A 21,421-nucleotide genomic window follows, 5' to 3' on the forward strand; every position below is an offset into this window, starting at 1 on the left:
ATATCAATTTAAACCAGTGTGTTGATGTAACTTAAATTTGGAAAATACCAAAAAGTTATTTTTCAGCTAAAATATGCTCTTATGTGTTATTTTATTAAAAGTATTTCTTAGATATGACTAAAAATACAATTGTACTTAAAAACACAAATTGGTTACTGTAATGCATTGATATTTATATAATGTGTGCTACCTTATGTATATACACAGTAGCACTTAAATTTTGCCAAGTGTTCTACTGATGCTACTGTGCTTCTTTTTAAAGATGCTACTCTGATTTTTACTCTTCTCCCTGTCCCCCTTCTTACCTCACTAAGTTAATGTTACTATTAATGTTACTAGTTTCACAAAGCTGAATATTTGTATATTTTACAGTTTGTTAAAATTGCTTAGAAGAGAGTGCAGTAACAATCTAGAACACATTACAGAGCTAACACAAAGAATTTTGTGTTTAGCTGCTTTTATCATTGGAAGTTTAAGGTGGAGTTTTGTATTACTTTAGCTGAAAAACACATTATTCAAAGTTGTCGTAAATACTTTGTGGTTCAAGTTTATTCTTGAAAAATTAATTAGAACCTGTCAAAGAAACTGACTCCGTTCATTCATTCCAGGCAGAATTGCAAGTGCTAAGTCAGTCCATGAATCTGCATATCCTGTATCAGTAGTACTGCTGATTTGTTTTGATGTATCAAACAATGCTGGTAAACAACTTTGTGTCTATTTAATACGTGTTCCAGTTAAGTGAAAGGTTTCTTGAATTTTCAGTGTTGAGAAAACAAAGCTGTAAATTAAATTATATACGACTAGTTTGAAAGTGTCTTCAGTCACTTTTCTAATCAAAGTATTAAGTTTTGCTCTTTGAGCTAGATCTGTTATGAGTAAGACTTTTTATTCCTATGCATCTAGGAATATATATATTAATATTTGGTGATATTGCCTTAATTTAACAGCACTACATTAACCACACTACTCCAACACTGTCCAAGAGTAAAGAGAGAGAAGTGGACAAGAAAGATTTGGACAAATCAAGGGAAAGATCCAGAGAGAGAGAGAAGAAAGAGGAAAAGGACAGGAAAGACCGAAAAAGGGTTGGTGAAACTTCTATGAACTAGTATAGAAAAAGTTGGTATATACTTGGAAAGCTTATTTGGAGTTCTTGCAGTAATAATTGGTGGTATAGCCTGTGCAAGTAGAAGTGATCCATATCAGGGTTGTTTTCTTTTGTTCCATTACGTTTTCAAAGGTCGGTTTAGAGTAATGCATTCAAAACTTTTTCCCTTCAAAACCGATCTCAAGGTAGCTTAAACAAGCTGGAATAACTCCATTATGTTTTAACTATTCAAAAAACAGTACTTCAAAATAACACTATTAGCAGGTACCTACTTTAGGAGTATGCGTTAATCTACTAATATCTGTGTATTTGGTGCCAGGATCATTCAAACAGTGACCGAGAGGTACCACAGGATTCAACTAAACGACGCAAAGAGGAAAACGGGACAAGTACGTATTCTGTTTTGTGTTTGTATGTGTATTAAGCTTTTATTTGTTGTGAATTAAAACTTTTTGTTGTGTTTTTAGCTGGTTCTTCAAAACATAGCAAAAGTGAAAGTCCTTCTGATTCTCCTCGCTCAAATGAAAAAGAGAAGGAGAAGAGCAAATCAAAATCTTCAGGAAAGGAAAAAGGTGATTCAATCAAAGCGGAAAAGATGGAGAAGAGCTCCTCTGGTAGCAAAAAGGTAAAATAAGCCACTATCATTTAGTTTATTCGGTGGTTGTTGTTGTTTACTTGTTTGATTTGGGATTTTTTTGTTCTTCATTTTTTGTTCGTTTCGATGGAATAAACTCATTCTTTTTACTCCATTATAATGCAGTTTTATGGCCTAATAAAATACAGTGTAAAAATGTAGGAAAATGCTTGTGGAATTTCTGGTGCCTTTTGGCTCTAAATATTTCAGCAGTCACTCCTGATAGGATAAATTAGGGGAGTAGTTCTTCTTGGCAGTTGCCAGGAACATTCAGAAATTGCTAGAGTATCCAAAACCTAAAGTGCATTTGCAGACTGGTTTGGTGAGCAACTATGTAAAAGCAAGTCTCATTTTGAATATAAACCAGTTTGCTTGTATTCGTGTTGTCAAGTACGTGTGTTAAGGCTTTGTGAAACCAGGTAAGTATGTTGTCATCATACTTACATTAAATAATAGTTCCCAGTTGTAACTCTTCAGTGATAGAGATTATTATTGAGCTGTAAGACAGTTAAGTAAATCTCAAAAATCACAGAAGCTGACTATTGTCATTCTGACTGGTGATTTTTTTAACCTATGTGACTCATTTAATCCTTTTAGTCAGACTGTCTAGTGTATACTCTAAACTACTTCCCATATGTTTTTTGAAGGAATCAAGACATGATAAAGAAAAAACAGAAAAGAAAGAAAAACGAGATAGTGCTGGAGGGAAAGAAGAAAAGAAACAATATCCTTTTACATGTCAATGTTACAGGAAGGCTACAGAAAAGTAGCTTCCTTTTTATTATATGCAGTGATAAATATATGTATATTTTTCCTTAATGCTGTATCTACTCATAAATCTTCAGACAAGCACAGATAATGAAGAATGCTCTAGTCAAGGTAAAAATTTTTACGGTTTACCTTGTTTGACTTGATAGCTCCTGAGGCTCCTATTAACTGGTAAAGGCTATACACACAAAACAGCCTGAGTGTGAAAGGGCTGAAACTACAGTTTTTAAAAATTCTGTCATAGAGAAATAGCTAAATAGCTTTCCCTATCATCAGTATAGAGATTGGGGGGCCAAATGAGTTTGAGCATCTATTCAAAAACGGGGTCAGGTGGGATGGGGTGGTTGACAGTGTTGGGTGCAGTTGCATGTTTGGCACTTTTTCCAAGAACAGTTGCCATACAAAAACAAGGGTGAACCACTGTGATCCTGATAGTCCTGCTAGTCTACTTGTTGGTTAAGAAGATCTTTGCCTAATGTGTTGGAAACTTAATTTTTTTATCCTCTTTCATTTTATCTGTATGGAGAGCAGTAACTATTAAACCAAATTGCTATATAGTACAGTCAGTCAGTTCTTCGTCTCCACTTAATCTTTGTTATTTGATCAGATCTGAGGAGGAATAACATTTTCAGTTATTTGGGAAGTAAAGTGCCCCACTGAATTTAAAATTTGTTCACTTCTAATCTTTCTGCATAGACCAGTGGGTGACCAGTGTGTTTATGTTGGGTAAATCTGAAAATAATTACTATTCAAAACTATTGAATATGGCTTCTCTCTTTGTTTCCAATTTGTCCAATAATACTTCCTGTTTGTTCTCTATTTAGAAGAGATGAATTGTTTCTACTTCATTTCTCCTTGTGTTCTCTTTGAATGCTCGAGAACCTACAAACAAAACTTCACACAAATTTTTAATTCACTTGCATATCTTTTGCTGTTTGAGCTATTTGCTTTCTCAGAGTAATATTGTTCTGATTAAAGACCAATGTATAAGGCAGATTAATGAGGCTGAAAACTTGTTTTCGTGATGGTATTAGCTGGTCTAGAAAGCAGAGCTACCTTTTATGAAAGCTTTGTTGTGAATTCTATTTAAAAAGTAAGCTGGGGAGATCTCTGAGAGAGGTGAAATACTAGAACAGGTTGCTCAGAGACGTATGGGGTTGTCGGCTTGGAGGGTATTCAAAACCTGAATGATGAGGTCCCCTGCAGGAGAAGTACAGCTGTGCTTTGCTTGGGTCTTAAAAATAAAACATCACCACAACAAACAAAACCTAAAATCAAAACAGTTTAGAGCAGAAGTTGTGCATGGATGGCAAATGAGTTTGTCTTTAGACACGGAAATATAATGTTGCAGGAAAGCTGCTTTCTCTTCTCCAATATGCAGCTTTAGTAGGGGAAGAACCTTCCTGAAATCTTCTGATTGTCTAGAAGTGTCTTCTGAACTTGGCTCCACAGTTGGATTGTTGCCTCAAAGAGGGATTGGACGGATAGATTATTTGGAAAAAGGGTCTTTCATTTGACATTCCTCTGCCACTGAAGCCAAAGGCAGATGTGTGGAGGGGTTTTGGGTAACAAAGTTTGCACTGATACCGTACGCTCTTTGGAGGGGATCTCAGACGTAGTCATTTTCTTTAAATGATGTTTTTTGTTGTTGTGTTTATTAAAAAAAAAAAGGGGGGGGGAGGCGCTTCTTGGCAGATGAAGTTCATTACTGAGGAATTGTAGCTTCTTCAATAGAAAAGTGAAGTTTTATCTTGTCCAGCAGTTCAGTGTAAAGGGAGGATTGTAGTTAATTAAAAGCACAAGTGGTTTTTGTAACTATTCATGACTTAAACAAATGCTTAGGTGAATGCAATTGCACACTGAAATTCACATCAGGCATGCAGTGGGCTAGCCTGGGGCATCTGGCGGAAAATACTGACAATACCCTGTAATTTGTATAGTGAAGTATGAAAAAACGCTCTAAGTAGCAACATGGTTATGGAATCTAATATCCTGCTCCTGTTTGTTAAATCTCTTAGAATATTCTGCCTCATGTACAACTTCTTATTGACTGCATTTATTTCGTCTAATTTAGATACAGTAACATTTTGAGGAGGTTGTACTTCTAAAACAGTTTTCACCTTGACAGATGACTACTTGTTTCTTATTTGTGTCTTTAAATTTGTATTTACACTGTATTCAGTATTTACAATGCAATACTTATATTAACATAGTTCTTCTTATGGAATAAACTGGAGTCAGGAAATAAATGACTGAAAATGGTTTCATTTTCTCCCTCGTTCTTTGAATTATGAATGGAACAAAATGTGAGATGGGTATTCATTTAAACAGCATCTAACTCCAATTGTGTGTGCCTTCTTTGCAGGTGAGATTAAAATGGGAAGATATCCAGCTGTGACCAGAAATGTATTTTCCAGAGTATAGATTGCACAGAAATTTGTGAATGAAGAGGACCCATCTGCATCTCCTTAAATTATTCAGTTCTCTGCTTTATTTCCCCATGCTGAAGATTTAATTGTTGGATTGTACATTACTGTATTTTAACTTGTTGCTTAGTTTCTTACACATTTATTTTCAGTACCTGGCTGAAAGTGTTACCTATTCCATATTTTAGCACAATGTGCTGCAAACAGTTGCCATAGTGCAAATGAGGTTTCATGTGTACAGAGTTCCACTTTAGGTTGTCTAAAATACTGCCTGAGTTTAGTAATTCTTTCGATCTGAAATGCATTCTTTTAGATGTTTGAAACCCACAAATAAACAGTTATTGAACCTTTTTGAATTTACCTCGTTTAAATTCAGTTTTTATTTATTACTTGGCCTGTTTTTAATATCAGTGACTAAAACAAATGAACCAAGTGGGAGCACTGTTTTCATGCAATGCTTAGGGATTATTTGTATATTGTGTACAACGTTGACTTCTTTAAAAGAAACAAAGAATGAACCCTATCCCCTCCATCTCAACCTAAACCTGTTCTCAATTGTCCCTTGCCACGCCTTTTGTTTGTCATGCTGTTTTTAGATTAATTGGAAGTGCTCTCTTCAAAACTGAAATAAATTAAATTTCAATTACAGCTACAGGAGCTTTTTATCGCTGAACTTTAGTCTGAAAAGTTTCACAATGACATTTTTAAAAAAAGAAAAAACAAAAAATTTTTTTATCTGCTGAATTCTACCAGTGTAACCTTTTTTCTAAATAAACGATAGTTTTCTCAATGGGTCGTAAATCATTGTGTGTGTGGTCGCTTTATTGCTTTATGTACTCTTATGAAAATTTGATATTGGAGTTGGAATTGTGGGAGGGTATTTTCTGCCTTAGCTTGCAAGTCTTCTGTACTTGCTGGCTGATCATATTGAAAGAGTTAATCATATAGTATGTCAACAAGCCAAACATATCTGCCTACTGTAAAATGACAAATGTGTTATACTTCTGCAATGCTTTCAGGAAGCTCAAGATTTGCTTTTGTGCCTTCAGTCAAGTTTGTATCTTTCTCTTGAGATGTTTGTCTGTGATCCAAAGCTCATTAAAATCTTTGGTGCTCTTGTATTCTTTTCTAGATTTCCTGATCTAGTCAAAGTATACTGACTTTAAAATATCTTAGTTTAGTTTCAGTGGTTTATTTTAATGCCCAACAAAAAAAAAAGGGTGGGGGGGATGTTGCCTGACTTCTGACATAGCATGGTAGGTCACTTTGATACCACTCAGATTTTCACCTGGGTAAGAACTCTTCATGTCTGGAAGTCTTCAACTTCGTATTCATAACTAATTTTTTGTTCCCTGAGGCTGTGGATTTTCTTAAGTAAAAATGATCAATAGCTTGTTTAAACTAGGAAAATGTGGATTGCGAGATAAATATCAGTTTGTATTCTTCGGAGAAGAGGCGATTCCAATGTCTTTCCCAAATGCATTGCTCACTATTTAAAATTTAAAAAAGTTTAACTGGAAGCTGAGCTTTTTTGGCCTGGGCACAACAGTTTAAATACCTGATGAATGTGTATTCACTGATAAGCAGGAACTGCTGTTACATCTAGATTCTTGGTAAATTTTGGAGGTGGTGCATCAATTTTATTTTTACAGCAGATTCTCTCATGGGAGTAACTGAAACTGAATGAACTTCTGTTTGCTGGAGCATTGTGATACAGCTTTCTGTAAGCCCTAGCAAAGTCCTTCTTTGCTTTTGTAGTCAGTAGCTATGGCAGAACAAGATGTTCTGCCACCACCTGGTCACCACTTCGCCTTTTGGTGACACTTAAACATCAAGTCAGTTGAACTGGAATACCACACTGCACTAAGTAGTTCCTCTTCAGCCTTTATACTTACTGTATCTTCTGTCTCCTTTTAAAATTCTGCTTCTCGTCCATTTGGTAAGGATCTGCTGTCTTTTAAAAGTCTTTGCAATAAAAAAGTGTTGGGCGTGGAGGAGAGGATCTGGTGTTAGTGGGAGATATTCATCAAGACTGAAATATTAGCAGGACTATGAAACCTGACAGTCTTTGTCCTCATGTAACTTCAGAAGATGAGTGGAAGCATCACGAGCTATCACAGTTGCTACGCGAAGGATGGAGTGAATTTTCTTCCTATTTTTAAAAGGCCCATTTAAATTTGAGTAATTATTTTTAAAAGATGTAGCTATGCCAGGTTAAGACCACTTTCTTAGAGGAGGTCTGGAAACTAAGTATCTTGTAAGATTTAAGTGTTATAAAGAGGTGATCTTGACAAGACTGAAATTCCTTATGGGTACAGCTTCCTCTGGGCCTGATACATCCCCTTGACAACTGTATCAATTGTATTGGCAGTCCTTTACGGATTTCATAAAGAGTGTCTCCTCGTTTTGTTAGAGATCATAAAAAGGATAAGGATGATCACATTTTTTAAGGTTACATGTTTGGATTGACAAGCAGAAGATGTATTTGTGGGACTGCTGTCGTTTGTATTACTGCCAGCCATGCTCCATATTGATCTCTGCCTTAATTCTGCTTACCTTTGCTAAGCAGTGTGTTTATGGCAGCAACGATTCTCATAACTGCTTCTGTTGGCCCTGTCCTCTGACAAAGGTTCCTTGATACTTATTACTGAAAGTGATACAAAACAACTGAAGTTTACTCAGGGAAATGAATCCTTGCCAAACAGCCTTGGAAGACAGTTTGCTCACAGGAAATGTATATGTCAACTCTGTCAGAGTAAACTACCTTTAATGATGTGTCTGAGAGCCAGGCTTAATAGAATTAAGCGCTCAATACTCTAATACTCTGTGACCTGTTATATTAAAAGCTTGTAAGGAAATATGAATGATATTAACTTGCCATTTTAAATGATTAAAGTTTTTTTTTCCTGTAAGCTGTGGTCAAATGCAGTTGTTCTCTATATGGCATGTCACACCTGTAGCATTTGTTTTTTTCCTGCCCTGCTCTCCCCCTCATCCAAAAAAATCATACGAAGCTAGGTGAAAGAGTATTTAGAGCTATAATTTCTGAGACACTTCTTGTTCAAGGAACTACTTCGGATTGTTTGATTACAGACAGGATTATGTCTGCGTGCCCTCAATAGCAGATCAAGTGGAGGCAGGAGGTTTGTGTTGTCTTAAGAGGCCAAGTTTCTGTGAAGTTCTGTCAAGGGTGGTTCAGAATTTGCTTATATTGACAATTTGAAAGTAGTAAGATGTGTAAGGTATGTACTGTGCTAAAATGATACTGTGTTTAACAGCACTGAGCCCAATAAAACTGCATTGTGAGTTAGTTGCTTTAAATGGTGAGCAACTATTGCTGATCCTTCCTCCCATTCTGACAGGATCCTGCAGGTGCAGGCCTTGATTGTCGGCGGCCATTATGCTATGAAATACTTTCAGCAAATCATTAGTGTAACCTATTTTTCCCTTTCCTGAACCAAAGCATGCATTAACCTCTGTGAAGAGTGATTGCTACTGTTCTGTGTTTCACATATTGAAGCTCCACCAGAAGGGGATTGGCAAGCCTTCCCTTTTGTGCAGCTGGCCCAAGCCACTGTGCCGGGTGGGCTGCGAGCTCCTGTGCTGCTGTTGTGCTTCAGGCTCGTCACACAGCAGTGGTCACTGCTCCTGACCTTTTAAAACAGGAGGAACGTTTGCTTTTTCTCCTTTAGTTCACAAAATGTGACACTTGTTGGGAGAAAATGCTACACTGGCAACATAAAGACCTTTAAAATAACTGCAAAATAGTAATTTTCCCCTTCTAGAGTTTCGGTGTTTTTTGTTTTTTTTTTTTTTTTATTTTTTATAAAGTGTCTGTGCCTGAAGTGCTGAGCCTAGGTGTTTTCAGAGGTGATGGGGAGCTGGGATTTCCACACTGGAGTGCCTGCTACTGTTGATACTAAAGCAGATAGGAGTGAGAGGAGACTGAGTATGCACCTGCTTCAAACCACTGCTTTGCAAGGAGTTGTAACCTAGACAGATTTTTTTGTTTTTAATTGCAGAAGAAGATTTTGATCTACAGGCACTGTCCACAAAGCAAATTAATTTGTTTTATTCCTGAGAGTGTATAGAAACACACTCTTTGCATTGATTTAACATCAACAAAAACAAACCTATAGCTAATAGAATATTTGCTGACTGCAACGGTAAAAACCTGACCTTCTTGAAACAAATATTAATACTATTAAACCCAGGAGCTTACTTTTCTTTTAAATATTGGTTTGTTGTTTTTTGTTTGTTTGTTTTCAGTATAATCCATAGAACTCGAATAAAATGTGGTGCATCCCTGCTGTTCTGTGAAGGTCAGTTTGTGTCTTCAGTCACCTGGGATGTGGGACAGGCAGGTGTTGTCTTTGTGGCTCTACTTGAAAGCAAAGATTAAGAAATTGCAGTGTTTATAGACTTCATCAGTTAAAATTTAGTGATTAGAATTTTCCTTATTAACTACAGGTTATTTCCCAATGAATCAGCAAGACTGAATCCTTGTCCCTTGTGCACAGAAGACACAAGCACATGGGAAAGGGAACCAGGTAGGGATTACTGGGCTAATTAGAGGTGAGGAGGAATTACTAAAAAAAAAGAGAGTAACAGAGTTAAATAGGCACTTTTAATTGACTCATTAGGGTGATATGAAATGAAATACTTTCATCACTGTCACTCCACTCCTTGGGATGTACACAAATGCAAACAGGATCAGGATTTGGCCTGCTGGCCAAATGACACCAGCTGGGGATGTACCAGCTGCTGTGGGGAGCTTGTTGCACAGAAATGGGATTAAGGCTGTGAAGAGAAAGGTGACACCAGGGTCTGAGTGTAGTGTGGTCTTCAAGCAAAATAGGAGGCTGCCTGTCAGCTCAGGCACTTAAAGATGAATTGGAACAGTTGTTTATACTTCAAGGAACCATGTTTATCTTGGCATCTCTGGTACATGCTGACAGCAGTGGCAGTGAAGGCTGTGGGCCAACAACATTGAACCTGTCCTTGGGTGCTGAGTGCAACAGGACAGCAGCACCTAAAAGGGATGGGAACCACTGCGCTTCCTGAGTGGTGCACCCTACATTGTGGCTAGAGAAAACCTAAGGAAAAACAGTCATTAATTAAGCTCAGTTTCAGTGTGGCAGGTCTGATGTGATATTTTAATTGCACTGTGCAATCCACGGTGTCTGTGAGAGGTCACAGCTTCAGCTATTTTATAATAAGCTATTTTGCTGAAGATGGCAAACTTCCCTTGTTTAAAGGGCAGGAGAATATTCAATAAATACCATTTATATTTATTTGCCTCAGCTCAAAATGTGGCTCTTACATTAATTTTGTAGGTTTTTGGTAATTAGCCTGCTCAGCCCATATTTGGAATTCAAAACCAGTATTTGCTGAAGAGCTTTGCATGACATTAAAATACGATCCCAGCATTTACACAATGCTCACCTCGCCCTTCCAGCTTCAGCCCTGGTCTGTGTCTTGCTGAGGCAGGGCAGGTGCAGTGATTTGGTAGAAGGGTGCTGAGAGCCTGATCGTGACAGATCCCCTTGCCCCAAGGCCCCACTCCCCAGGGAGCTGCCCTCCTTGGGCTATGAGCTGGGTGAGGAACCCCAGGGGCTATGCCTTGGGGGCTACATGGCCTCGTGAGCAGCGCTTCCCACCCTGTCTGGCCACTGAATGTCAGTGTTGCTCCAAACAACTGCAATGACCATGTGCAGGCAAAGCCTCTCAGCTTCCTCAGTGTTTGTGATGTGGTGGCAGGAACCTGGCCCCTGTCCCTCACTGGTGCTTGGGGCCTTGATCCCAAACCTGTCACTGCTGGTGAGCAGAGAGCAGGCACTGGCTGTGTAATCAAATCCTTGTGGTGTATCATACATTTTTCTACTGTTTACAGCATACCAAGCATAGTCCATGTGCTCGTTAATTGGTCAATTACTTTATTTATATGCTAAACATTATCTACTGCACCAGTCATTACCAGCACTGTGCCTGGGGTTTGCAGCACATGTTTAAAAGCTTTATGTGCCCTGCCTGGGCCTGCCTTTGAGGCCACAGGTGCTAGTGCAAGCCTCAGTGCACACCTAGCCTTGTGCAGCCCTCACCGGCCCCTGCTGTGCCTTGTGTTTTCTGGGCCTTTCTCAGAGCTTTTTCCATTTGGCCTTTGCTTGGTTAACACTGCTGACTTCAGCTCCTCGCTCCTGTGAGGAAACCAGAATGAGGTAAAACCTGACTGTGCAGCAAAGCGAATGGCAGTTGTCCCCTGGGGCAGGCCAGGTGCCACAGCTCAGCTGCCTCATGGCACAGCTGTATTCCCAGCCTCAGCGGTTGCTACAACTTGGCCCTGGGTCACTGTGGGTGTCCCCACTGCCACAGCCCGTTCTTCAGCTGGCAGCCACACGCTCCCTGCACCTCAGGTCTCCTGCCCTGGCCCCTTTGCCCCTCCAGGCCTGACTTCAGAAATGGCCACAGAGCCAGGCCTCGGCCTCCAAGTTCATCCTGTCGTCCTGAAATCCTGCACTCTAGTGGTGTTTAATGAAATGCAGTGTTGGTATTGGGGGATTTTGGGTGTTGGAGGGGTCCCACCGTGGTGTGAGGTGCCAGTGCACAGTGAAATGTGGTTGCAGCCACCCCCAGGCCAGGGGCGGCAGCGGCTGTGGGTGATTTTTTTTCCCCTGTAGTGGTTGTGGCTGTGCCATGTTCTCAATTAATAGCGCTTTGAAATTTATAGTATCTATGAAAACATTATCTCTGTACTTAAATCCCTTAGTTTAATTGAGAAGAGCTATCATTACCCAGAGCTTCTTTATGTATTACTGCCTGCAAAATAGACTCAGTTTTCCAGACTGAGATGATGAATATGAACACCAAAGACTTTTTGTAATTTTATTTTAATAACCATGAATTATTATTATTTTAATAAACACGAACAATAACTGTTTTAAAAAAAGAAGTTGCAGTGCTCTGCACCCACCCCCGGCAGGGCAGCTGTGCACCCTTATAGCACTGTGGGGTTTGTAGTGCTGAGGCCTAGCAGAGGGGTGCTGGAGGAATGCGGTGTGGCCCTTACACAGGCTGGGGCACCAGCCTGCCCCCACCCCAGGCTCCATCCCCACTGCTGCGTGTTGACCATGCAACGTGCAGCGGGGGGCTCAGTCTGTGTTTGTCTCATCTACAAGTGCCAGATCCCCAGCATACAAGCTACATGAATTAGGTGTGGATTTTTTTTTTGGTCCCATCCCCCTTGCCCCAAGCCTACCAGCTCTGAAGCAGCACTACCCACATGGGATGCTCCTTGATGTTTTTTTTTTTTTTTTTTTTTTTTTCTCTCCTTTCCTTGGCCTGCTCCTGCACTCCCAGGCATCCCCATGGGTTTTTGCTCAGCCTCAGGGCTGAGCCATATGGGAGCTGCTGAGGGCTCTGATGGAGCCCCCCCCACACAGCGGCATCACCTTGGGGCTGCTGCAGGGAACACGGGCTGGTTGATGCCACCCTTGGTTTGGTTCATCACTGCTGGCCTGGTTCTGCCCCTTCCCATGCTCCCACCCTCCCTGCCTGCTGCCTGTTGCACCCTGCCAGAATCACACCAAGAAAAAACAGTTCGTTTTTAGGGTGCCAATCCCCACAGTCATATTTCCCAGAAGCATCGTGCCCCAAAGCTTTTCCCCAAACAAAATAATTGTTGGTCCTAAACAAAAAAAGAGACAGACTTGCCTGGCCACAGCGGTGCCCATAGGCAGGCAGCACCTCTCCTTGGGGGAAAACATCAGCCAGCTTTTTTTCTTTTTCTTTACAGTTTTATTTACAAAATGTATTAAAACTCTTTGTACAACACCTCATTAAAATGAGGCTCAGTAATTGATGCCCACACATGCAGTTTATGCTTTTACAGCCATTAGTTTGCTTGGCAATTTTTCTGCTCACTGAAGTGCAGTTTCAACAACCCAAAATAGGAACTTAAATTACACACACACACACACACACACAAAAAAGGAGAAAGGAAAAGAAAAGAAAAGAAAAGAAAAGAAAAGAAAAGAAAAGAAAAGAAAAGAAAAGAAAAGAAAAGAAAGAAAAGAAAAGAAAAGAAAAGAAAAGAAAAGAAAAGAAAAGAAAAGAAAAGAAAAGAAAAGAGAAAAAAGAAAAAAGGAAAGAACACGAGAGACCCCAAAGGAAAACAAAGGAAAAGAATACATCGAACCAGGTCATCGTGAGACTACTGCTGAACTTCTGATAGCTTGAAGTTGGTAGCTGGGATTTGTAAGCAATTAACACGTTTTGTTTTAGCTTCACATGCAAGTTTAAAAAATATCGAACCATTTACCAAACTCCTTTTACTGGTCTGAAGCCTCCACTCTTTAAAAATTTATTTGATAAACATACATTTTTATACAGCTTTTAAGAAAAATGTTTGTTTTAAATACAACTTATAACTGCACAGCTTTAGTTCGCCCTTGCTGGGAACATGATTGCATTCAGAAGTTGAAAAAAAAAAATCACAGTTTCATGAAACAAAACGAAACAAAACCAGACACCTTTTTTGTTCAATAGCTTGTTAAAAACTTGAACAATAAATTATTCTCTGATGAGCTTTTAAAATGATTTTATATTACATTTTGTTGGAAATACTTATTTTTAACAAGACTTTGCCCATATAATAATTTTTTTTTCTTTTAAATCCTATTAAAAGTTCAACTCTATCATCAGCAAACTAAACGCCTAAGGGTCAGACTGGTTTAAGTGAACTTCTTTTTCATTGTATGTTACTGATGAAACAAAACCCTACAGTAAACTACAGAAAGTACATATTGTCGTATTAGAGGTAATTAGTACGCAGACATTTCATTGAACGTTTCCCATGTGATTGACAATATGTTTAAAGTGTTTTTTTTTTTTTTTTTTTTTGTCTTTTTCTTGTTTTTAAAGATGACGTTACGCGGTTTCCAGGCAGACGGTCGAGGCTGAAAGGCTGCTGCGGCTGCCTGTGAGGCGGAGGTGGGTACCAGCCAGCCCCGCAGCGCGCGCTGGGCTGCAGGAGAGGACAGGAGCATCCTCCCGCCAGCAGCCATGGAGCCAAAGCTGGCAGGAGCTGCTATAATCTACCAGTGCTAGCTGTAGTCATGTTAGGTCGCTGAATAATACTCGGGAACTGCGGCTCTAATTGGAGTTACTACCCTCTTCCCATACTTCGATTTTAAAACGACAACTGTTGAGAAGCATTAGCTGAGCACAGTGCTAGTTTTGAGAAAATTGGTGTGAAGCAGAAGCAGGCCTGGGAAAAACTAACCTGCGCTTCTTTTGCTTCATTGCTTGATATTAAACATTAAATTAAAATGCAAATGCACAGCAAGAAAAGAGATATATGATCTGAAACTAAACAGCAAGTAGCTTTTTTTTTTTTTAAAGCCACCCAATGTCATTTTAATAAAGCAACTGTAGGTATGCCTGATGATAGGGAAAAAAAAAAGGAATACAGTATTTTCTGCCTGCACTTAGCTACCTTGTCAAGAAAATTAATTTAATGATCTGGAAGCAAGACATGCAGTTCCACAGGTTACTTTCTTTTGGATTTACAGATTCACAGTCAGTGACCTTAATTTTTTTTAATGCACATATTCTTTTGTTCAGGTATTATTCACTGATATACAGAATTGCTCAAATTAGCTGGAGAGTTTAAAGTGGCTCGAAAAAATAAACTATCAATCACACCACCGGTAAGTAAATACTTCAACCACATTGCCATCAGCCCGGAAAGCAGCGCCAGGCCAGGCCATGCATGCACAGCAGGATCTGAGGCTGGGCGTCAGGAAGAGTTTCAGAATTGGATGTGGTCGGGTGGCTGATGACACCGGCTGTGGTTTGCTTTCAGGACATGAGTTCAGTTACTGTGCAGTGGTATCAAAGAATGGCTTTTGTTGCACTGATTTTTTTTACAAGATTTTTTTTTTCCACATAGTAATGTCTTATTACCAGTCCTTTCCTTTCCTTTTTCTTTTTTCTTTTCTTCTTTCCTTTTCTTTTTTTCTCTTTCTCTTCTCTTCTCTTCTCTTCTTTCTCTTCTCTTCTCTTCTCTTCTCTTCTCTTCTCTTCTCTTCTCTTCTCTTCTCTTCTCTTCTCTTCTCTTCTCTTCTCTTCTCTTCTCTTCTCTTCTCTTCTCTTCTCTTTTCTCTTCTCTTCTTTCTCTTCTTTTCTCCTTTTTTCTTCGCTTCTCTTTTTTTTCCTGTTTTCTCTTTCAAGCAAAGCAAGAATATTTCAGTGATGGTTTGCATTGTTGTGAGTCTCAGAGTCTTCCATAAGGCACTGAAGGAAAAAAATCAGTTTTTCCTGTTAAAAGTTCATTGCACCATCATCAATGCATGTCATGCCTGACACCTCGGCTAGAGTACGACTGACTGGCTCAGGTGGTCCGAATCCGTGAAGTAGCCACATTCTCTGCTGCTTCTCCTCCTGTGTGCTGTCAGAGCAAGGATCTGTAATAAAAACAATGAGATTTCATTTTTCTCCTCTGAAAGGGAGCCTTTCATTAGAAGGTAACGAACCAACCTGCACGGGAAAGGAGGCAGCACAAGCGGTACTGAGCTTTAATAATGTCCAGTGAGGCTGGGAACAACTTGTCCCGCTCCTTCACTTGTGGCCGGGATGAGATGTTGTGCTGCTGGGGTGTTCCCAGGGATCCTTCTCCCCTGGGTGCCCATGGCCTGCTCGGCAGCAGTCTCCAAGCCCCATGCAGCCTGTAGGCAGCTGGTATATATAATATGTATTGAAAATGAGCCTCCAAACCTTCCCCCCTGCCTGGGGCAGCTCCCTGGTAGCCAGGCAGGAACAGGATGCAGCCTGTGTGCACTGTGGAGCTAGTGAGGGTGTCACAGCCACCTCTAACAATTCAGTTCTGCTTTGTATGCTTTACATATCATGATTTCTAAAAGCACTTACCTGATCTGAGTATGGCTTTTAAAAATAACAGGGAAGAGCTCTCAAACAAAAGAGGTGTGAATTCTGGATTGTTTTTAAATTAATAAAGTTGAGATTTTTTTTTTTTTAATTAACAAAATATTTGGATTCAGTTAGACACTGGAATAGCAGACCGCTGGGGAGAGGAGTCCTCACTGCAGCATGACCCCACCATCGCCATTGGTAATGCAGGCTGGTGACGAGCCTGCTTCTGTGCAGGGGAGAACTTTAAATCACCAATAGCCCACACCATGGAAAAGAGACTGCCAACGCTCTGCATTTTTAAAGACCATTTACAGCAGCCCTCTAGTGCATACAACAAAAGAACACACGGAAGTTAAAGCATAAAGAAAAAAAGTTTTTTTTTAGTTGACTGAACTGTACTCGTACCCCTAGATTTTCACGCTTTCTGTGCCATACACGTTGTAGCCTTCTCTGTACGTAGCGTAATTCTGGGTATTGGTGGCGGGAGCAGGTTTAAAGTTTTGGGTGTTCTTGGTGAGTTTCATTCGCTTGGACTCTGCCCGAGACTTGTAACAAAACTCGATTAAAGCCACCATCATGGCGAGCCCAAGGCCTCCAACAAGAATATAGAAAACCCCGGCCACATTGCTCAGGCTCAGAGCACTGGTCTTGTCCTAAGAGAAACGAACCATGGCATTAGTTTTGCTGTGAGAAAAAGGCAGACAGAAGACAGGTTATTTTTCACTCAGTCCTAGCCGCAATGACCACACATACACACTTTCTGATCCGGAGTTCAGATTCCCCAAACCCCCGCATGACCCGACAGCCTTACCCACGGCAGTCACACTGTGTGACCCGCTCGTTGGTGCCACTGGCCCCACGGAGCAGGGCCGGCAGCAGAGGCTGCTCCGTCCCACACCGTTTGCTGTGTGAAACCTTGGCCGTGTGGAAGTCAGTAAGATTTTTGCCATTGGCTTCCCCAGGCCTTTGCTGCCCCACAGCAAAGCTGCCTATGGCTGGGCACCGCTGGTGGCCAGGCCACCTTCGGGATACTCTAACAGGCAGACTAGGCTACATAAAGTAGCAGGTTCTTACATTATAAAATTAAAACCAGAAAAAAAACAAGCCACTGGACACCTGGCTTTGGTGAATGTAGATACAATTAATGAGATGCTGCTATACTTTTCTACCTTTTTTTCAACAGGTTTAAAAAAAATAAAAATCAGCCCTAGGAAGATGGTCAGCTAGGTTAAGGTCCAGCAGGAGAGCCCAAAGCTAACCCAGCACCTGCAGCGACCAGCTGGACAAAACGTGCTGCCCGGGGTTTGCATCCTTTAAGGATGTGACAGATGGGGGAGAAGGCTTTTGGTTTTAAAAACGGGATTTTGTAATGAGCTTAAATAGAAGTGCAATCCTTTTGCTGCCGCAAAAAAGGGTGTTGGTGGTTCTTGTCTGAGCTGTGAGGCAAGGTGAGCCTCCTGGCTGCTGCCAGCCCTACTCTGCCTGGGCTTACTGGAGATGCCTACAGATGATCTGAGTGTATGACTATCTCCAGGAGCATCCAAACTTCATGCACTCAGAATAAAAGAGGGTCTACCTTGTTAAGTGTCTGTGCATTTCACAGGCAGTTTAGATGGATGCAGTTTTAGCAAGCAGCCTGCTATGAGCTCTGAAAATACTGCTCATGTGCACCCCTTTACAATTATCTGGTTTGCTGCGGCAGTGGCTATGCTCAGATTTCCTGGGATCCCGGCTTTATCTCAAGCAACAGGTCCGAGGCTGTGCCCCAGGCAGTTTCCAGCCCAGCTGACAGCAGTGTGTTTCATTGCTGGCTGGGCTGGAACTCAAAATGGTGCCTGACTCACGGAGGAGCCTCCAAATCAGAAGCATTTTCTGTGGGAATTGTTACAGCGAGTGCTTTCAAAGGCACCAGGGAGCTAGGCACTCAGTTGCGACTGATTTCAGTGGGAGAAATCCTATAGGTGCCTTTGAAAATATCCTTTACTCCAACAACAAGCACAGCACATCAGTGTTTTTATCCTCAATGTCTCTTTCAGTATAGAAAAAAACAAAACAAAACTCTGTTTTCTTTTAAGTTAGCAGCATAAATGAATGTTTGCTGCAAATCCAGCGCGGCTGATGCAGCCACTGCCGCCCATGCTGGATGTCCCAGGGTACAGAGGTGTTGCAGCAAAATGGTCCCAGGCATAAGAAGAACAGCAGACAATGTCTGTGTAATGTATCACCAATAATAGTTCCAAAATTCGATCAAACAAGTTTCAAAGTGACTTGGAAAATTGGGCAGGAAGGATGTTTCTTCCTTATCCCAGGTCTGCCCTGTTATTTTCTACCCCTAACAAGCATGTGACTGTTTTCCTAACTGGCTTGTATAGGATCTAATTTACAATTTTGCAACAAAATGTGGGGGCATTCAATCAAACAAAAAATAATAATTAAAAAAAAAAGATGCTGGTCTGAATAATACACACTGGCTGTGGTGGAACTTGGAAATTCAAATGAAGATAGCAGCTTTGAGGGCTTTGGGGGATTCTCCTTCCACATGTGTCCAGCAAAATACTAAATAGCAAAACATACTTACAACTTAAGTCTGTTACTGCATGAAAGAAAAATGCTGTCATGTTCGGAAACAATAGATATATATTTTTTCTATTCTTTTCTTTCAACCTTCAAAATGTAAATAGCAACTTTTGAAAGTCATTCTTTGTATATACAAACAGTGGGTCAAAATGTGATTTCTAATCAGTACGAAAAGACCTTCAGCGACTGACCTTACTTCCGGAGTCCTTGGCTCCACATTCACCCTTATCGTACCACCATTTGTTTTTCAGCTTGTCTAAGATGCCTTGTTCACTGAGTTTCAATACTGCAAGGTTTACAGGAGTTCTTCACGTGGGAAATAACATAAATAACATTATATTATGTTATTTTATGTTATTCAAGCTTTAAACTACTTTAAAACTATACAAAGCGATAAAGCAGGGTTCCTGGCCACAAAGTATTTACACTGCAGGCAAGTGGATCATCCCCTTAAGTTAATGCTAGAGCAACACTATATTACCAGGTCCTGCCCATATCGCTTTGAGTAATCGGCACTCACTGTTAAATGAAGGTAGGAGAAACAAAGCAAGGCCAATTTCCCACTTTTGCACAGCCCCAGGCATTGGCAGTAGCTTTGTGGCCGGTGGTGGCTCTGGTCCAGCAGGACACCCCCGTGGCACTAACAGAGAGTGAAGCCCCAGCAGACAGTAGCGTGAGGGCTCGAGCCACCAGGCCCCGAGCATCCCAAACGCAGCCAGCACCCCAGGGAGCTGCAGCAGAAAATCAGGATGTGCAGACCTGTACGAAACACCTCTGTGAATGTCAAAATGCCGGGTTCGCGTGCCCAGGGTGGGCCATTGGTCTATAGCCTTGCCGATGCTGTGCCACCTTTTGGGATTGGCACTGGGTTTGTGCTGATGGGGACCAGCTGGGTCCCAGCCAAGCCCCCCAGGAGCCCCCTGACCTGGCTGGGGTGAGCACAAGGTCCGGGCATCACGTGCAGCCAGGGAGAGCCGAGCGCCTTTAGGCATCTGCTACGAGCCCCAGCAGAAAGAGCGGCGTGGATGATTGTTGAGAGAACGGCTCTCTAATTTTAAATTTCATTTAAAAACTATCCAATTTGGAGAGATTTTATGCAATACATCTCTCTGCTTTGAAAAAGCATTGTGCAGCTGAGAATACAGAAACAATAGGGAGAAGGTTATAAACACCCTTCCTACTCTCTGCATATTTTATCGTGCAAATGCTCCCTTCCCCCCAGTCCTATTCCAAACACTATTTTTAATTTGCATGCCTTTATAAACCCCTTACGGAGCACGGAGAATTTGCATAACATCCAATACATTATAGATTAGCTTTCACAACATTATACAGTATTGGGAAATGAGGAGGCTTAACATGCTAATTAGGGCGCTTTATTATTTTTTTTAAAGCCAAGATTGCAGTTAATTGTGCACACGCAACTGCCAAAAAAAAAAAAAAGGTAAACTAAAATTATCTTAACTAAAGAGAGGGGAGAGGGGAATTTGCCTATGGTATAGCAGGTGGGCAGGCGACCTGGACTCCAGCACCCTGGGGACGGGGACACCAGGCACCCCCCTGAGCCAAGAGCCCATCCCTGGGTGCTGGACAAGGAGCGAATTTTGGTGTCACAGAGCATGAGGTGCTTCTTGTTGGACCAATGTCCTGGTACTGAAGGCAAGGGAGGTTTTTTCTGTGCTTGCTGCAGGAAGGTGACTTTTCAGAGCTTGCCCTGGCACTGTTTGCTTGAGGGCTTTTTTATGGATCGGTGAGTTGCCTGTGACCTGTGGGATGGCTTCGTCCCAGTTGCTGACCCCCTGGCCACCCCATCAGCAGCTCAGGGGATTGTTTGTTCTGCTCCTGGGTCTCTCTCTCAAAAGACTTGCATTTCTTCATCTTTTTCCTGGGATAATTTTGCACTTTCCATCTGTTTTTTTAAATTAGATTACTGATCAGAGGCTGTATGGGTTGCTCAGTGAGGTCCTTAGCCCTTTCCCTGGTGGCTTCGGCTGCTTTTCCTCTGCCTTTAATTTATGATGGGATTCTTTTTCATCTTCCCCTGCGTGATTTCTAGACCAGCTCCTGATTAGTTTGATTGCTTTTATCACAGTGAAATGTTAAGGTGTTGAGAGCTTGTGCTCTTGCTGTGCTCCATACTCCCAGCAAGGCGAGGTGTGGTGAATGGGATAAGGCCAGCGGCGGTCCTGTGGTACAGGACAGTGCCCTGGGGTACAGACTTGCTGTGGTTTTCCTCCTCACCATAACTGAATGACTTTTTGTTCTGTTGTTTGTTATTTTAATCCAGATTCATCTGATCCCAGTGTAACCACGTGAGGTTGGGTGTGTTGGGCATCTTTACAAAACGCCGCTGAGATTTTGGTGGCTGATGTTTACATAGGACTGGAAGACTTGAGTTGAGGGAAATGGTACCAATACCCTAACACTGAGTAGTATTGCCCCCAGTGGCAAATTAAGCCATTTGCTATGGCCGATTTATTTAAGGGAGGCATGCCATTAAGAAGATTGGTGCCTAGCCGTTCTCACAGCCTTCACTTTATTAGTGTGCTGCAAACGTTGTTTGACACCTGGGACAGAGAGGTTGTTCACTGATGTTTCAGCAGCTCGGTTTCTCTTTTCCTGGTTAGAAGACCCCACTTGGGTGCTGGCAGGGTGGGCACCCATCCCTTATGGCCAGTGAACAAGAGGTGCCAGTTGCTGCTGCTGGCTCAGTGGATGGGACGATGCTGATGGTGTGATTTTTGAGAGGCGCTGTGCTTTCACTCATTAAAATCCCACATCTGAACCGGGTCCCCCAGGCTCCTGGTTCAGTTTAAAAATCCTGACCTCTTCTTCCTCTCAATGTAGGAATTGCTATGGCACTTCCTTGTCATGAAGGTGATCTTCCACAAGATACAGCACTGCTTCCAGGCTGAGGATGTTCCCCCTGCTTACATGCGAGATAATCCCTCAGAAGAAAGGCAATGTGCAATGTGCAGA

General features: G+C 41.3%; 2 protein-coding genes across 8 annotated transcripts in view; one reads left to right on the forward strand and one right to left on the reverse strand.

The window, feature by feature from the left end:
* The window catches only part of THOC2 (THO complex 2), a 54,855-nt gene extending 49,118 nt beyond the window's left edge, over window positions 1–5,737 (forward strand). Inside the window, exons 34-39 of one of the 2 annotated variants that reach the window (XM_040572876.1) lie at window positions 948–1,085; window positions 1,428–1,497; window positions 1,576–1,733; window positions 2,390–2,466; window positions 2,574–2,621; window positions 4,876–5,737. In XM_040572876.1, the coding sequence (XP_040428810.1) occupies window positions 948–1,085; window positions 1,428–1,497; window positions 1,576–1,733; window positions 2,390–2,466; window positions 2,574–2,601 (471 nt within the window). In that variant the 3' untranslated portion in view covers window positions 2,602–2,621; window positions 4,876–5,737. Of the gene's footprint in view, window positions 1–947; window positions 1,086–1,427; window positions 1,498–1,575; window positions 1,734–2,389; window positions 2,467–2,573; window positions 2,622–4,875 lie in introns of those variants that run through there. The other variant, XR_005824172.1, reaches the window with a different exon arrangement.
* Window positions 5,738–13,843: 8,106 nt separating this feature from the next.
* GRIA3 (glutamate ionotropic receptor AMPA type subunit 3) overlaps window positions 13,844–21,421 on the reverse strand; it is a 403,275-nt gene continuing 395,697 nt past the window's right edge. For 4 of the 6 annotated variants that reach the window (XM_040572878.1, XM_040572879.1, XM_040572882.1 and 1 more), the window contains 3 exons: window positions 18,634–18,748; window positions 16,271–16,518; window positions 13,844–15,399 (listed from right to left, as the gene is read on the reverse strand). In XM_040572878.1, coding sequence (XP_040428812.1) covers window positions 16,273–16,518; window positions 18,634–18,748 — 361 coding nt within the window. In that variant the 3' untranslated portion in view covers window positions 13,844–15,399; window positions 16,271–16,272. The remainder of the gene's footprint in view (window positions 15,400–16,270; window positions 16,519–18,633; window positions 18,749–21,421) is intronic. The other 2 variants (XM_040572877.1, XM_040572881.1) reach the window with 1 other exon arrangement.

This window comes from Cygnus olor, chromosome 13, assembly GCF_009769625.2.
Source record: "Cygnus olor isolate bCygOlo1 chromosome 13, bCygOlo1.pri.v2, whole genome shotgun sequence".
NCBI classification, from domain to species: Eukaryota; Metazoa; Chordata; class Aves; order Anseriformes; family Anatidae; genus Cygnus; species Cygnus olor.